Genomic DNA, 17,500 nt, shown 5'->3' on the forward strand with positions numbered 1-17,500 from the left:
ATGGGGGGAGAGAGAGATGGGGGGAGAGAGAGATGGGGGGAGAGAGAGATGGGGGGAGAGAGAGATGGGGGGAGAGAGAGATGGGGGGAGAGAGAGATGGGGGGAGAGAGAGAGATGGGGGGAGAGAGATGGGGGGGGAGAGAGATGGGGGGGGAGAGATGGGGGGAGAGAGATGGGGGCAGAGAGATGGGGGGAGAGAGAGATGCGGGGAGAGAGATGGGGGGGAGAGAGGGAGAGAGATGGGGGACAGAGAGAGGCGAGAGAGATGGGGGACAGAGAGAGGCGAGAGAGTGAGAGAGAGCGTGCGTGGCAGGGAGAGCGGGAGAGAGTGGGGAGGCAGAGAGAAAGAGAGAGAGGGCAGCAGATAGATAGAAAGGGGGCAGCAGAGACGGAGAGCAACCGTGACAGAGAGAGAGAGACACAGATTGGGATAGCGCGATGTGTGTCAGCCATGAACATATTTGGATACAGGTTCCTGGTTTTATTAGTGGAGGCCAGGATAATCAAAGCACTTCAGGAAGGATGTAGAGGGTCCCGGAGAGGGTGCGGAGGGAGATTTACCAGAACGGGACCCTGGAGGGGAGGGTTGAGGGGACTTCAGTTCATGTGGAGGGACTGGAGAAGCTGGGATTGTTCTCCTTAGAGCAGAGAAGGTTAAGGGAGGTGGGGGGGGGGGAGATTGAATCGAGACGTTCAAAATCACGAAGGGAGGGGGCTTGGGGTAGAGTAGAGAGGGAGAGACTGTTTCCCAGTGGTGGGAGGGTCGGTAACCAGAGGGGACACAGATTGAAGAGAATCGGTAACAGAACCAGAGGGTGGGGGGTGGGTTTGGGTAGAGTAGAGAGGGAGAGACTGTTTCCAGTGGGGGGAGGGTCAGTAACCAGAGGGGGACACAGATTGAAGAGAATCGGTAACAGAACCAGAGGGTGGGGGGGGGTGTGGGGGGGAGATGAGGAGAATTATTGTTTATAAACACAGCGAGTTGTTGCGATCTGGAAGGCGCTGCCTGAAAGGGCGGTGGAAGCAGATTCAGTAGGAGGGGGGGAATGGGATAAATACTCGAAGGGGATTCAATAGGAACTTTTTAAAGGGGGGGGGGGGTGGAATACTTGAAGGGGGGAAAAGTTGCAGGGATATTGGGGGAACGGCGAGAGCGACTGGAGGGAACTCACTGGATTGATCTTTCAAAGGGCTAGCACAGGAGGGATGGGCCGAACGCTCGGCCCCCGGGGCGGGGGGGGGGGCGCTGGATGATCAGCGTAAGCTCTCACCTGATGGGGAGGCAGTGCAGGTGCCTCCATTTAGGCAGTAGTCCCGGCACTGGTCAGTCTCGCACCGCTCTCCGGTGTAGCGGGGCTGGCACTTGCACTTGGCCTGGCTTCTCTCGTTCAGGAAGCAGCTCCCTCCGTTCAGGCACTGCAGCGTACAGGCGCCGACAGTGGGGACTGCAGGGGGCAGGAGGGAGAGAGAGAGAGAGAGAGAGAGAGGGAGGCAGCAAAACGTTAAAAAACACAGCCAGGGGTCAATGTTGGGAGGGGGGGGGGTTAGCGGCCAGAAGGGTGGCTGTGAGGGGCACAGCTGTCTACCAGGCCCCCTCCCTCCATCCCTCCCTCACACAAAGGGGTCGCTCGCCAGACCCATCGACTCAGGACACAACCAAACCAACCCCTCCACCATTGCCCATGTCCCACTCCACGACCCCCCCCGCGGCCCATTCACCATCAATCCCACTCACTGACCCACACAACCCCCCACCCCGCTGCTCAACTTCAGATTCCAATCCCTCCCCATCCCGCTCCCTACCTCTGTAACCTCCTCCAGACCCTACAACCCTCCCTATCTCTGTAACCTCCTCCAGCCCCTACAATCCTCCCTATCTCTGTAACCTCCTCCAGCCCCCTACAATCCTCCCTACCTCTGTAACCTCCTCCAGCCCCCTACAACCCTCCCTATCACTGTAACCTCCTCCAGCCCCTACAATCCTCCCTATCACTGTAACCTCCTCCAGCCCCTACAACCCTCCCTATCTCTGTAACCTCCTCCAGCCCCCTACAACCTCCCTATCTCTGTAACCTCCTCCAGCCCCCTACAATCCTCCCTATCTCTGTAACCTCCTCCAGCCCCCTACAACCCTTCCTATCTCTGTAACCTCCTCCAGCCCCCTACACCCCTCCCTATCTCTGTAACCTCCTCCAGCCCCTACAACCCTCCCTATCTCTGTAACCTCCTCCAGCCCCTACAATCCTCCCTATCTCTGTAACCTCCTCCAGCCCCCTACACCCCTCCCTATCACTGTAACCTCCTCCAGCCCCTACAACCCTATCTCTGTAACCTCCTCCAGCCCCTACAATCCTCCCTATCTCTGTAACCTCCTCCAGCCCCCTACACCCCTCCCTATCACTGTAACCTCCTCCAGCCCCTACAACCCTCGGAGATCTCTGCTCTCCTACAATTCCGGCCTCTCTCACATGCCCCCCTCCCCGATTCCCATCGCTCCACCATCGGCGGCCGTGCCTTCAGCTGCCTGGGGCCCCGAAGCTCTGGAATTCCCTCCCTCAACCTCTCCACCTCTTCCTCTTTCTCCTTCTTAAAGACTCTCCTTAAAACTGACCTCTCTGAAGGAGCGTTTGGTTGCCTGTCATAAATATTCTCATGCTTATTTATTATTTGTTTGCAGGGTCTGGGTGTCTCTGGGCTGGGCCCAGCATCTATTGCCCATCCCTAATTGCTCCTTGAGAAGGTGGTGGTGATCCACCTTCTTGAGCCGCTGCAGTCCCCGTGTGGTGTAGGTACACCCACAGCGCTGTTAGGGAGGGAGTTCCAGGATTTTGTCCGTGTGGTGTAGGTACACCCACAGCGCTGTTAGGGAGGGAGTTCCAGGATTTTGTCCCGTGTGGTGTAGGTACACCCACGGCGCTGTTAGGGAGGGAGTTCCAGGATTTTGACCCGGCAACAGTGAAGGAACGGCTGATATATTCCCAAGTCGGGATGGTGAGCGGCTGGGAGGGGAACTTGCAGGTGGTGGTGTTCCCCGTGTGTCTGCTGCCCTCGTCCTTCTAGATGGTAGAGGTGGTGGGTTTGGGCGGTGCTGTCGAAGGAGCCCTTGGCGAGTTGCTGCAGTGCATCTTGTAGATGGTACACATGCTGCTGCCCCTGTGCGTCGGTGGTGGTGGTGGAGGGAGTGAATGTTTGTGGATGGGGTGCCCCATTGAGCGGAGGCTGCTTTGTCCTGGACGGTGTCGAGCTTCTCGAGTGTTGTGGGAGCCGCACTCATCCAGGCGAGTGGGGAGTGTCCCATCCCACTCCTGACTTGTGCCTTGTAGATGGTGGACAGGCTTTGGGGGGGGCAGTCAGGAGGTGAGTGACTGTCCGCAGGATTCCCAGCCTCTGACCTGCTCTTGTAGCCACAGTGTTTATATGGCTGGTCCCAGTTCAGTTTCTGGTCAATGGTAACACCCAGGATGTTGATAGTGGGGGATTCAGTGAGGGTAATGCCATTGAACGTCAAGGGGCGATGGTTGGATTCTCTCTTGTTGGAGATGGTCATTGCCTGGCACTCGTATGGTGCGAATGTTACTTGCCACTGGTCAGCCCCGAGCCTGGGTACTGTCCAGTCCTTGCTGCATTCGGACAGGGGCTGCTTCTAATGCCACGGGGGTCATAGCTTGACCAGCCTGGGAGAGATTCACCACGTTACAGCAACAACAGCTCCGTGAGCTGCTGCTGTCGCTGTCGCTGATAAGCGCGGACTCACCATCGGGAGAGGAAGTGGGCGAAGAGGTCTTGATACAGGTCCCGTTAATCATGGCCTGACCGTTGGGACACGTGCAGGTGGCTCCGATGGGATTGAGGAGGCAGAGCCACTCGCACTTCTTCCTGTCGCACGGGTTCGTCACTGTGAGGGGGGCAGGGGGGGTAAAAGAAGCAACAAGATCGGTTAAAATTCCCCCAAAACCCTCGCCCCCACCCCCCATCCCCCGATTCCGCGCTCGTGGCACTCACCATCCTGCTGTTTGAACTGGTGGAACAGGACCACGTCAGTGGCATGGTTCAGACCTGACGTCAGGGTCTGAACCTGGTCATGCCCGAACTTGTGGACTTTGAAGATGACGTTGTTGATGTAGGTGACGCCGTAGATGTAGTCCTCGAAGATGTCGATGCTGAACGGATGGCTCAAACCTGTGGACGCAAGAGGGAGGGGGAACCAAGGCTTCCATTACAGCTCGGGTTAGGCTATTGGCCGCAGACGCACGTCAATGCACGAGACGGTGGGGGGGGCAGGGTGTGTGGGGACAGGAGGGGGCGCAAGACAGGCAGAAACAAAGGGGTATGAGAGTTAAGGTCAGAGAGAGAGAGAGAGAGAGAGCGCGCACGATGGTTGCGGAGGGCAAGAGGAAGTGTGTGAGGGGACAGACTAAGGGAGAGGGAGCTTGAAAAAGGCAGAGCGAGGGGTGAGCGGGTTTGAGAGAGAGGCAGAGCGAGGGGGGAGCGGGTGTGACAGAGAGGCAGAGCGAGGGGAGAGCGGGTGTGAGAGAGGCAGAGCGAGGGGAGAGCGGGTGTGAGAGAGGCAGAGCGAGGGGAGAGCGGGTGTGAGAGAGGGGCAGATCGAGGGGGGAGTGGGTGTGAGAGAGGGGCAGAGCGAGTGGGGAGGTGTGAGAGAGAGGCAGATCGAGGGGGAAGCGGGTTTGAGAGAGAAGCAGAGCAAGGGGAGAGCGGGTGTGAGAGAGAGGGGCAGATCGAGGGGGGAGCAGGTGTGAGAGAGAGGCAGAGCGAGGGGAGAGCGGGTGTGAGAGAGAGGCAGATCAAGGGGGGAGTGGTGTGAGAGAGAGGCAGAGCAAGGGGAGAGCAGGGGTGAGAGAGAGGCAGATCGAGGGGGAAGCGGGTTTGAGAGAGAAGCAGAGTGAGGGGAGAGCGGGTGTGAGAGAGAGGCAGAGAGAGGGGTGAGCGGGTGTGAGAGAGAGGCAGATCGAGGGGTGAGCGGGTGTGAGAGAGAGGCAGAGCAAGGGGAGAGCAGGTGTGAGAGAGAGAGGCAGAGTAAGGGGAGAGCGGGTGTGAGAGAGAAGGGCAGAGCAAGGGGAGAGCGGGTGTGAGAGAGAGGAGCAGAGCAAGGGGAGAGTGGGTGTGTGAGAGAGGCAGAGCAAGGGGAGAGCGGGTGTGAGAGAGAGGGGCAGAGCAAGAGGAGAATGGGTGCGAGAGAGAGAGGGGCAGAGCAAGGGGAGAGCGGGTGTGTGAGAGAGGGGCAGAGCAAGGGGAGAGCTGGTGTGAAAGAGGGGCAGATCGAGGGGGAAGCGGGTTTGAGAGAGAAGCAGAGTGAGGGGAGACCGGGTGTGAGAGAGGCAGAGCAAGGGGAGAGCGGGTGTGAGAGAGAGGCAGAGTGAGGGGATAGCGGGTGTGAGAGAGGCAGAGTGAGGGGAGAGCGGGTGTGAGAGAGGCAGAGCGAGGGGAGAGCGGGTGTGTGAGAGAGGGCCAGAGCAAGTGGAGAGCGGGTGTGAGAGAGAGGGCAGAGCAAGGGGAGAGCGGGTGTGAGAGAGAGGCAGAGCGAGGGGATAGCGGGTGTGAAAGAGGCAGAGCGAGGGGAGAGCGGGTGTGAGAGAGGCAGAGCGAGGGGAGAGGGGCAGAGCAAGGGGAGAGCGTGTGTGAGAGAGGCAGAGCGAGGGGAGAGTGGGTGTGAGAGAGAGGCAGAGCGAGGGGTGAGCGGGTGTGTGAGAGAGGCAGAGCGAGGGGGGAGCGGGTGTGAGAGAGAGGCAGAGCGAGGGGAGAGTGGGTGTGAGAGAGAGGGGCAGAGCAAGGGGAGAGCGGGTGTGAGAGAGAGGTGCAGAGCAAGGGGTGAGCGGGTGTGCGAGAGAGGCAGAGCGAGGGGTGAGCGGGTGTGAGAGAGAGAGGCAGAGTGAGGGGAGAGCGGGTGTGAGAGAGAGGGGCAGAGCGAGGGGTGAGCAGGTGTGCGAGAGAGGCAGAGCGAGGGGTGAGCGGGTGTGAGAGAGAGGCAGAGCAAGGGGAGAGCGGGTGTGAGAGAGAGGCCGATCGAGGGGAGAGCGGGTGTGAGAGAGAGGCAGAGCGAGGGGAGAGCGGGTGTGAGAGAGAGGCAGAGCGAGGGGAGAGCGGGTGTGTGTGACAGGCCGATCGATGGGGGAGCGAGAATGGAAGAGAGAGACAGAGAGAGAGAATGAGAGAGTGCGCGAGGGAGAGAGAGAAACCATCAAAGAGCAGAGTACCTTGTTTGCTGTCAATAGCGACCACAGGATCATTACCATCGAGGCGGACACTGCCGATAACGGAGAGTTTTGCATCTGCCCAGTACAAGCGCTGATTGAAGTAATCCACAGCCAGACCTGAGTGGAGAAGCAGTGAGATGAATTAACCAACGGTAAACACCATTCAGTCCCCGGCGCTAACAGGTCCAGCAGCAGGAGTGAGCCAGGGTTAGAGCTGTGTCCCTTGTCGTCTCGGTATATACACACGGACCCCACAGCATTCTCTATTCCGGTGTACTCGCTGTGCAAACCCTGCTGCCTATTTGTGACTACCCAGCACCCACAAGCAGCAAGAGAGGTAAATCGTGGCCCCAGGACCCCAGGGACCACTCTGCTCCCACTACAACCCCCTCCTCCCCGACTCTGCTTCCAAATAGAGGCCACAGGGATCTTTTAAACCCACCCGAGGGGGCTGGCAGGGCCCAGGGTTTAATGTTTAATCCAAAATGCACTACCTCCAACAGCACGGCTCTCCCTCAGCGCTGACCCTCCGACAGCGCGGCGCTCCCTCAGCGCTGACCCTCCGACAGTGCGGCTCTCCCTCAGCGCTGACCCTCCGACAGCGCGGCGCTCCCTCAGTACTGACCCTCCCACAGTGCGGCTCCCCCTTAGCACTGACCCCCTGACAGTGCGGCTCTCCCTCAGCACTGACCCTCCGACAATGCGGCTCTCCCTCAGCACTGACCCTCCGACAATGCGGCTCTCCCTCAGCACTGACCCTCCGACAGCGCGGCGCTCCCTCAGCGCTGACCCTCCGATAGCGCGGCGCTCCCTCAGCGCTGACCTTCCGACAGCGCGGCGCTCCCTCAGCGCTGACACTCCGACAGCGCGGAGCTCCCTCAGCGCTGACCCTCCGACAGTGTGGCTCTCCCTCAGCACTGACTCTCCGACAGTGCGGCGTTCCCTCAGCGCTGACCCTCCGACAGCGCGGCGCTCCCTCAGCGCTGACCCTCCGACAGTGTGGCACTCCCTCAGCACTGACCCTCCCACAGTGCGGCTCTCCCTCAGTACTGACCCTCCGACAGTGTGGCTCTCCCTCAGCGCTGACCCTCCCACAGTGCGGCTCTCCCTCAGCGCTGACCCTCCCACAGTGCGGCTCTCCGTCAGCGCTGACCGTCCCACAGTGCGGCGCTCCCTCAGCGCTGACCATCCCACAGTGCGTGCTCCCTCAGTGCTGACCCTCCCACAGTGCGGCGTTCCCTCAGCGCTGACCCTCTGACAGTGCGGCGCTCCCTCAGCACTGACCCTCCGACAGTGCAGCTCTCCCTCAGCGCTGACCCTCCCACAGTGCGACGCTCCCTCAGTGCTGACCCTCCCATAGTGCGGCGCTCCCTCAGCGCTGACCCTCCCACAGTGCGACGCTCCCTCAGTGCTGACCCTCCCACAGTGCAGCACTGACCCTCTGACAATGCGGCTCTCCCTCAGCACTGACCCTCCGACAGTGCGGCACTCCCTCAGCGCTGACCCTCCCACAGTGTGGTGCATCGTCAGTCAATTACCCTGTCGCTGTCGATGAGTTACCTGTCGGCCACTGCAGATTGTTCTCCACCAGGGTCCTTCTCAGTGTCCCGTCCATTGACGCCTTCTCGATCTTTGGATGGTTTCCCCAGTCAGACCAGTACATCGTCCTGTTTGAGGGAGAAATGATTCCAGCTTGTCAATCGGAGGAGATGGTAGCGCCGAGGTAGTGTTACTGGGTTAGTAACCCAGAGGCCCGGGGGGGTGGGGGGGGAAAACGGGTTCAAATCTCACCCCGGCCGCTGGTGGAGTTTAAAACTCGATTGGTAAAATCTGGAATCGAGAGCGGGTCTCAGTCACGGTGAATGTGACGACGATCATCGATTGTCATTAAAAACCCGTCTGAGTCAGTAACGTCCCCTTTAGGGGAGGAGGGAAATCTGCCTCCCTTACCCCGGTCTGGGCCCTACATGTGACTCCAGACCGCTCCCCCCGACACACACACACACACACACACACACACACACACACACACACACACACACAGCGACAGGGGTCACTCTCAACTGCCCCTCTGAAATGGCCGAGCGAGGCACTCAGTTCAAAAGGACAGTTAGGTATGGGTAGCAAACGCCAGCGACTCCCATGTCCCATGGGAGAATAAAATCCCAGGAAAGACATTTTGCTTGGATGAATGAGGTGGTCCATGTACATCTGTCACCGTGACTCAGGATAGCTCAGTCATCCCAAAGTATAGACACGCAAGTCACTCGAGTGACTATCATAAACCACGTACAGGCAAAAAGCAGACAAGTTAGATTAAACTCGTATCTAACCTGGGTTAGACCACACTCGGAGCACTGTGCACAGTTCTGGTCTCTGTATCCCTGGGTTAGACCACACTTGGAGCACCGTGCACAGTTCCGGTCTCCGTATCCCTGGGTTAGACCACACTTGGAGCACTGTGCACAGTTCCGGTCTCCGTATCCCTGGGTTAGACCACACTTGGAGCACCGTGCACAGTTCCGGTCTCCGTATCCCTGGGTTCGACCACACTCGGAGCACCGTGCACAGTTCCAGTCTCCGTATCCCTGGGTTAGACCACACTCGGAGCACTGTGCACAGTTCCGGTCTCTGTATCCCTGGGTTAGACCACACTCGGAGCACTGTGCACAGTTCCGGTCTCCGTATCCCTGGGTGAGACCACACTTGGAGCACTGTGCACAGTTCCGGTCTCCGTATCCCTGGGTTAGACCACACTTGGAGCACTGTGCACAGTTCCGGTCTACGTATCCGTGGGTTAGACCACACTTGGAGCACTGTGCACAGTTCTGGTCTCTGTATCCCTGGGTTAGACCACACTGGGAGCACTGTGCACAGTTCTGGTCTCCGTATCCCTGGGTTAAACCACACTGGGAGCGTGCGGAGGACTGAGAACAAAGCACTGACCCACGCAGAGGATCCACGACCACCGCATGGGGCTCATCGATCATCCCCGATATCAGGGTCTTGCGGTTTTCCCCACGTATCTGCGCCACCTCCACCACATCGCGCCCGGAGTCGGTCCAGTAGATGTTCTCGGCTACCCAGTCCACGGCGATACCTCGCGGCATCTTCAGCCCAGGGATCTGTAGGGGAGAACAGGGAAACACAGCAGCTCTCAGAGCGGTGAAGGCACGGGCATCGCACGCGCGGCTCGGGGTGTCGGAAAGGAGCGGCGCGCAGGGAGGAGAGAGCGGAGACCGGTGGGGGGGGGGGTGCTGGGGGTGGGGGAGAAGAGGTGCAAGGGCAAAAGCAAGCGAGGCGGAGGGAGAGAGCGAGATGGAGGAAAGACGGGGGCAGTGGGAGCAGGGAGGAGAGCAGGGCGCGGGGAGGGAGAGGGAGAGCGGAGGGAGGAGAGCGGGGGGAGGAGGAGGGAGAGCGGGGGGAGGAGGAGGGAGAGCGGGGGGAGGAGGAGGGAGAGCGGGGGGAGGAGGAGGGAGAGCGGGGGGAGGAGGAGGGAGAGCGGGGGGAGGAGGAGGGAGAGCGGGGGAGGAGGAGGGAGAGCGGGGGAGGAGGAGGGAGAGCGGGGGGAGGAGGAGGGAGAGCGGGGGGAGGAGGAGGGAGAGCGGGGGGAGGAGGAGGGAGAGCGGGGGGAGGAGGAGGGAGAGCGGGGGGAGGAGGAGGGAGAGCAGGGGAAGGAGGAGGAGGGAGAGCGGGGGGAGGAGTGGGGAGAGCAGGGGGGAGGAGGAGGGAGAGCGGGGGGAGGAGGAGGGAGAGCGGGGGTAGGAGGAGGGAGAGCGGGGGGAGGAGGAGGGAGAGCGGGGGGAGGAGGAGGGAGAGCGGGGGGAGGAGGAGGGAGAGCGGGGGGAGGAGGAGGAGAGCGGGGGGAGGAGGAGGGAGAGCGGGGGGAGGAGGAGGAAGAGCGGGGGGAGGAGGAGGGAGAGCGGGGGGAGGAGGAGGGAGAGCGGGGGGAGGAGGAGGGAGAGCGGGGGGAGGAGGAGGGAGAGCGGGGGGAGGAGGAGGGAGAGCGGGGGGAGGAGGAGGGAGAGCGGGGGGAGGAGGAGGGAGAGCAGGAAGAGGGAGAGCGGGGGCAGGGAGAGACAAACAGTCGGTAGGGGGGTGGGGCAGATTGACAAGGGTGCCAGGAAGGGAGGGAGGGAGGGAGCGAGGAGGGGAATGAGGGAATCGACCTCTTCCCCCCCACCAACCCCTGCCGAGTAGCGGCCAATCCCGCCCAGCGGCCGGTGATGATGCCGGAAACGCCCAGGACGCAGTGACTCACGTTCAGGTCGATGACCCCCGGGTTGACCTGTCGCTTGTTGCGGTTTGAGGAGGCTGCGGACAGGGCGCGGTATGAGATCTTGCCCGTGTGCCAGTTGGTCCAGAAGATGATGTTGCCCTTGACGTAGGCGTCCATGGCGTCAATGCGGACCGTCTCGTCTCCCTGGAAGGCCTGCTCGTAGGCGGAGTTGGGGTTAAACGGGTGCAGGCTGCGGATTTCGTTATCGTCAGCGATGTAGAGGACCTGCTGCTCCGACCCTGAGGGAGGGTGAGAGAGAGAGAGAGGGGGAGAGTGGGGAGGAAATGTACAAACTGGATCCGAACCCGACTGACAGCCCCAAAGCGAACTTTAAACTTCCATCATGGCCTCTCAAAGATTCCCCCCCCACTCCGAGTGCTCATCATGTGTGATATCTAACACCCACCCACCAGGGCAGCAATTGGTTTAATGTCATATCTAAAAGACAGCATCACTGACACTGCGGCTCTCCCTCGGCGATGACCCTCTGACAGCGCGGCACTCCCTCAGCGCTGACCCTCCGACAGTGCGGCTCTCCCTTGGCGCTGACCCTCCGACAGTGCGGCACTCCCTCGGCACTGACCCTCCGACAGTGCGGCGCTCCCTCAGCACTGACCCTCCCACAGTGCGGCGCTCCCTCAGCACTGACCCTCCCACAGTGCGGCGCTCCCTCGGCGCTGACCCTCCCACAGTGCGGCTCTCCCTCAGCGCTGACCCTCTGACAGTGCGGCTCTCCCTCGGCGATGACCCACCGACAGTGCGGCTCTCCCTCGGCGATAACCCACCGACAGTGCGGCTCTCCCTCAGCACTGACCCTCCGACAGTGCGGCGCTCCCTCAGCGCTGAGCCTCCGACAGTGCGGCTCTCCCTCAGCGCTGAGCCTCCGACAGTGCGGCTCTCCCTCAGCGCTGACCCTCCGACAGCGCGGCGCTCCCTCAGCGCTGACCCTCCCTCAGCGCTGACCCTCCCACAGTGCGGCTCTCCCTCAGCACTGACCCTCCCACAGTGCGGCTCTTCCTCAGCACTGACCCTCCGACAGTGCGGCTCTCCCTCAGCACTCACCCTCCCACAGTGCGGCGCTCCCTCAGCACTGGCCCTCCCACTGTACGGCACTCCCTCAGCGCTGACCCTCCGACAGTGCGGCGCTCCCTCAGCGCTGACCCTCCGACAGTGCGGCACTCCCTCGGCACTGACCCTCCGACAGTGCGGCACTCCCTCGGCACTGGCCCTCCCACAGTGCGGCACTCCCTCGGCGCTGACCCTCCCTCAGTGCGGCGCTCCCTCGGCACTGACCCTCCCACATTGCGGCACTCCCTCGGCGCTGACCCTCCCACAGTGCAGCTCTCCGTCAGCACTGACCCTCCCACAGTGCGGCGCTCCCTCAGCACTGACCCTCCCACAGTGCGGCGCTCCCTCAGCACTGACCCTCCCACAGTGCGGCGCTCCCTCGGCGCTGACCCTCCCACAGTGCGGCTCTCCCTCAGCGCTGACCCTCTGACAGTGCGGCTCTCCCTCGGCGATGACCCACCGACAGTGCGGCTCTCCCTCGGCGATAACCCACCGACAGTGCGGCTCTCCCTCAGCACTGACCCTCCGACAGTGCGGCGCTCCCTCAGCGCTGAGCCTCCGACAGTGCGGCTCTCCCTCAGCGCTGAGCCTCCGACAGTGCGGCTCTCCCTCAGCGCTGACCCTCTGACAGCGCGGCGCTCCCTCAGCGCTGACCCTCCCTCAGCGCTGACCCTCCCACAGTGCGGCTCTCCCTCAGCACTGACCCTCCCACAGTGCGGCTCTTCCTCAGCACTGACCCTCCGACAGTGCGGCTCTCCCTCAGCACTCACCCTCCCACAGTGCGGCGCTCCCTCAGCACTGGCCCTCCCACTGTACGGCACTCCCTCAGCGCTGACCCTCCGACAGTGCGGCGCTCCCTCAGCGCTGACCCTCCGACAGTGCGGCACTCCCTCGGCACTGACCCTCCGACAGTGCGGCACTCCCTCGGCACTGGCCCTCCCACAGTGCGGCACTCCCTCGGCGCTGACCCTCCCTCAGTGCGGCGCTCCCTCGGCACTGACCCTCCCACATTGCGGCACTCCCTCGGCGCTGACCCTCCCACAGTGCAGCTCTCCGTCAGCACTGACCCTCCCACAGTGCGGCTCTCCCTCGGCGCTGACCCTCCCACAGTGCGGCGCTCCCTCAGTGCTGACCCTCCCACAGTGCGGCACTCCCCCGGCGCTGACCCTCCCACAGTGCGGCGCTCCCTCAGCACTGAACCTCCGACAGTGCGGCACTCCCTCAGCACTGACCCCGTCGACAGTGCGGCGCTCCCTCAGCGTTGACCCTCCCACAGTGCAGCGCTCCCTCGGCGCTGACCCTCCCACAGTGCGGCGCTCCCTTGGCGCTGACCCTCCGACAGCGCGGCGCTCCCTCAGCGCTGACCCTCCCACAGTGCGGCTCTCCCTCAGCGCTGACCCTCCGACAGCGCGGCTCTCCCTCAGCGCTGACCCTCCGACAGCGCGGCTCTCCCTCAGCGCTGACCCTCCGACAGCGCGGCTCTCCCTCAGCGCTGACCCTCTGACAGCGCGGCTCTCCCTCGGCGCTGACCCTCTGACAGCGCGGCGCTCCCTCTATGCTGACCCTCCCACAGTGCGGCGCTCCCTCAGCGCTGACCCTCCGACAGTGCGGCGCTCCCTCAGCGCTGCCCGACAGTGCGGCACTCCCTCGGCACTGACTCTCCGACAGTGCGGCACTCCCTCGGCACTGGCCCTCCCACAGTGCGGCTCTCCCTCAGCACTGACCCTCCCACAGTGCGGCTCTCCCTCGGCGCTGACCCTCCCACAGTGTGGCGCTCCCTCAGTGCTGACCCTCCCACAGTGCGGCACTCCCCCGGCGCTGACCCTCCCACAGTGCGGCTCTCCCTCAGCACTGACCATCCGACAGTGCAGCTCTCCCTCGGCGCTGACCCTCCCACAGTGCGGCGCTCCCTCAGTGCTGACCCTCCCACAGTGCGGCACTCCCCCGGCGCTGACCCTCCCACAGTGCGGCGCTCCCTCAGCACTGAACCTCCGACAGTGCAGCACTCCCTCAGCACTGACCCCGTCAACAGTGCGGCGCTCCCTCAGCACTGACCCTTTGACAGCGCGGTGCTCCCTCAGCACTGACCCTCCGACAGTGCGGCGCTCCCTCGGCGCTGACCCTCTGACAGTGCGGCGCTCCCTCAGCGCTGACCCTCCGACAGTGCGGCGCTCCCTCGGCGCTGACCCTCCCACAGTGCGGCGCTCCCTTGGCGCTGACCCTCCCACAGTGCGGCACTCCCTCAGCACTGACCCTCCCACAGCGCGGCTCTCCCTCGGCGCTGACCCTCTGACAGCACGGCGCTCCCTCTATGCTGACCCTCCCACAGTGCGGCGCTCCCTCAGCGCTGATCCTCTGACAGCGCAGCGCTCCCTCTATGCTGACCCTCCCACAGTGCAGCGCTCCCTCTATGCTGACCCTCCCACAATGCAGCACCGGGGGAGGCAGAATTACACGGTTGTATCATTCAGTGAAAACTCGGTGACTGAGTGGATTAGTTACCTTCTGCTTTGCAGGTGTGGTTCCGGCCTTTGAAGTAGTTCTTTGAGCACGTACACAAGTAGGAGCCCTTGGTGTTATTGCAGTACTGTGAGCAGACACCAAACTGTAAGCACTCGTTGTTATCTGAGAGGGGGAGAAGATAACAGCAATTGAAAGCGACGACATGAAAAGTCTCAACCTTTCTGCAAATCGAACAGAAGGAGCAGCGATAATACCTTGTCCGTGGATGACCGAGACACTTGGCCGTGTACGCAACCAGAATAAATCTTACATCTCGGCACATTCCCTGGCCTTGTCACAAGTTACAATGGGATCTCCCCATGTAAACGAGTCACGCTGTAATGACATCCGTTTGCCACTGGGGGGGGAAGGGGAGGGGTGTAAATGCAGCGCCACCAGCAGGAGGAACTGAGTAATTTCAGTGCATGGAGCAGTTTCGATTGGGAACAAGTCGAAGGAGGCGACACAACAGCCAGTGTGCGCACAGCAAGCTCCCACAAATAGCAACAAGATAAATGGCCAGGTAATTGATTTGACTTAAAGAAATGTGCGGCGAGAGATAAATATTGGCTCAACCTGTGTAAAGCACCAGTTATTGCTTCATATAACAGCCATAGGATATTTAATTCCGCCTGAGTGGCAGACTTACATGACATTGGAAATCCCAACCGAAAGCCAGCGTCTCCTACGGTGCAGCACTGACCCTCCAACAGTGCAGCACTCCCTCAGCACTGACCCTCCGACAGTGTGGCACTCCCTCAGCACTGACCCTCCGACAGTGCAGCACTCCCTCAGCACTGACCCTCCGACAGCGCGGCACTCCCTCAGCGCTGACCCTCCCACAGTGCGGCGCTCCCTCAGCACTGACCCTCCAACAGTGCAGCGCTCCCTCAGCGCTGACCCTCCGACAGCGCGGCGCTCCCTCAGCACTGACCCTCCGACAGTGCGGCGCTCCCTCAGCGCTGACCCTCCGACAGTGCGGCGCTCCCTCAGCGCTGACCCTCCGACAGCGCGGCTCTCCCTCAGCGCTGACCCTCCCACAGTGCGGCGCTCCCTCAGCGCTGACCCTCCCACAGTGCGGCGCTCCCTCCGGACTGTACTTGTAGCTGTGTAACCCGTGCTGTTAGGGTCCAAGTGTTGAGCCCACCGGCTCTCCCTTCTCTTCTCGAACCCAAGTGGGTTCTCAACAAAGGAACATAAGAAGCAGGAGGAGGGCCTTCGGCCCCTCGAGCCTGCTACCCCATTCTCAGCTGATCCGATTGTGGCCCGAACTCCACTTTCCTGCCTGTCCCTCCTCCCCCATAACCCTCGACCCCCTCATCGATCTGAAACCCGTCTAACTCAGCCTCGAATATACTCACTGACCCGGCCTCCGCTGCTCTCTGTGATGGGGGGAGAGAATTCCACAGACTGACTACCCTCTGAGAGAAGAAATTCCTCCTCGTCTCCGTCTTCAATGGGAGATCCCTTATTCTGAAACTGTGCCCCCCTCCTCCCTCGTTCTAGATTCCCCCCACAAGGTGGGGGGGTAGGAAAACACCCTCGCAGCATCCACCCTGTCAAGCCCCCCACCCCCCTCCTCTCAGAATCTGATCTGTTTAATAAGATCACCTCTCGTTCTTCTAAACTCCCAACGGGTCCAGGGCCCAACCTGCTCAACCTTTCCCCATGAGACAAACCCCCCTTCGTCCCAGGGATCAGCCGAGTGAACCTTCTCTGAACGGCCCCCGATGCCAGTCTGTTCCCCTCCTTTAAGTAAGGAGACCGGAACTGTCCACAGGGCTCCGAGTGTGGTCTCACCAATGCCCTGTACAGCTGGAGCAAGACTTCCCCCCCAACTTTCATACCCCATCCCCCTTGCAATAAGGGCCGACGCTCCACTGGCCTTCCTAACACTCGCTGCAGCTGGGTACCAACTTTTCCTGATTCATGCACCAGGACGCCCAGATCCCTCTGCGCCGAGTTCTGAAATCTCTCACTCCCTCTCTCTGTTTAAACACCGTGCCGCTTTGCCGGTCGGTTCCTGTCGAAGCGGACACATTCGCGTTGACCCCCGACCCCGCACCCCGTCCCCCGCCCGGGTACCTTCACACTGCCGCCTGACGTTGTTGTAGTGGAACCCGGGCCGGCACACGCAGTACGAGATCCTCTTGTTCTCCTTGCAGTCCGCGTCATCTCCGCAGATACCCTTGTTGACTTTACACTGTGGGTCTGCAAGGGGAAAGGAAGACTCTCATCCCTCCAGCTACTATCGCTGCGCCCCCACAACCCCCCCAAAAGAGATTCGCTGCCAACGCCGTAATTTCCCCCCAACTTCCCCCGAAGTGGTCACTGTTGGCATTTAATTATCCGCCCGCAGGAGGTGGAGGTGTCTCTGGGCTGGGTCAGTGTTTATTGCCCATCCCTAATTGCCCCCTTGAGAAGATGGTGGGGGTGCTGAGCCGCCTTCTTGAGCCGCTGCAGTCCCCGTGTGTGGTGTAGGGACACCCACAGCGCTGTTAGGGAGGGAGTTCCAGGATCTTGTCCCATGTGTGGTGTAGGTACACCCACGGCGCTGTTAGGGAGGGAGTTCCAGGATTTTGTCCCCGTGTGGTGTAGGTACACCCACAGCGCTGTTAGGGAGGGAGTTCCAGGATTTTGTCCCCGTGTGGTGTAGGTACACCCACAGCGCTGTTAGGGAGGGAGTTCCAGGATTTTGTCCCATGTGCGGTGTAGGTACACCCACGGCGCTGTTAGGGAAGGAGTTCCAGGATTTTGTCCGTGTGGTGTAGGTACATCCACAGCGCTGTTAGGGAGGGAGTTCCAGGATTTTGACCAGGAGACAGCGAAGGAACGGCCGATTATATTCCCAAGTCGGGATGGTGAGTGGCTCGGGAGGGGAACTTGCAGGCGGTGGTGTTCCCCATGTGTCTGCTGCCCTCGTCCTTCTAGACGGTAGAGGTGGTGGGTTTGGGTGGCGCTGTCGAAGGAGCCCTTGGCGAGTTGCTGCAGTGCATCTTGTAGATGGTACACACACTGCTGCCCCTGTGCGTCGGTGGTGGTGGTGGAGGGAGTGAATGTTTGTGGATGGGGTGCCCCATTGAGCGGAGGCTGCTTTGTCCTGGACGGTGTCGAGCTTCTCGAGTGTTGTGGGAGCCGCACTCATCCAGGCGAGTGGGGAGTGTTCCATCACACTCCTGACTTGTGCCTTGTAGATGGTGGACAGGCTTTGGGGGGGGGAGTCAGGAGGTGAGTGACTCTCTGCAGGATTCCCAGCCTCTCGGAGCCACACACGGGGGACGTGGTCAACGTAAAACCCTTCTCGGAAATAGCGGCCATGGCATCTTTCACGTCCGGCTGAGGGGGCAGACGGTGGGGGTGGGGGTGGGGGTGGGGGTGTTGGGGGGGGTGGAGGGGTGGGGTGCTTTGCTTTAACTGTGCCGGTGCCCCAAATCCCACT

General features: G+C 61.5%; 1 protein-coding gene across 1 annotated transcript in view; it reads right to left on the reverse strand.

Moving 5' to 3' along the window:
* LOC121273234 (low-density lipoprotein receptor-related protein 1-like) overlaps positions 1-17,500 on the reverse strand; it is a 428,870-nt gene that overhangs the window by 19,742 nt on the left and 391,628 nt on the right. The window contains exons 75-83 of the mRNA XM_041180254.1: positions 16,147-16,272; positions 14,062-14,184; positions 10,474-10,730; positions 9,159-9,337; positions 7,773-7,879; positions 6,213-6,329; positions 4,003-4,179; positions 3,755-3,895; positions 1,272-1,445 (exon numbers count right to left, since the gene is read on the reverse strand). Of these exons, the coding sequence (XP_041036188.1) occupies positions 1,272-1,445; positions 3,755-3,895; positions 4,003-4,179; positions 6,213-6,329; positions 7,773-7,879; positions 9,159-9,337; positions 10,474-10,730; positions 14,062-14,184; positions 16,147-16,272 (1,401 nt within the window). The remainder of the gene's footprint in view (positions 1-1,271; positions 1,446-3,754; positions 3,896-4,002; positions 4,180-6,212; positions 6,330-7,772; positions 7,880-9,158; positions 9,338-10,473; positions 10,731-14,061; positions 14,185-16,146; positions 16,273-17,500) is intronic.

The sequence above is a fragment of the Carcharodon carcharias genome, chromosome X (assembly GCF_017639515.1).
Source record: "Carcharodon carcharias isolate sCarCar2 chromosome X, sCarCar2.pri, whole genome shotgun sequence".
Taxonomy (NCBI): domain Eukaryota; kingdom Metazoa; phylum Chordata; class Chondrichthyes; order Lamniformes; family Lamnidae; genus Carcharodon; species Carcharodon carcharias.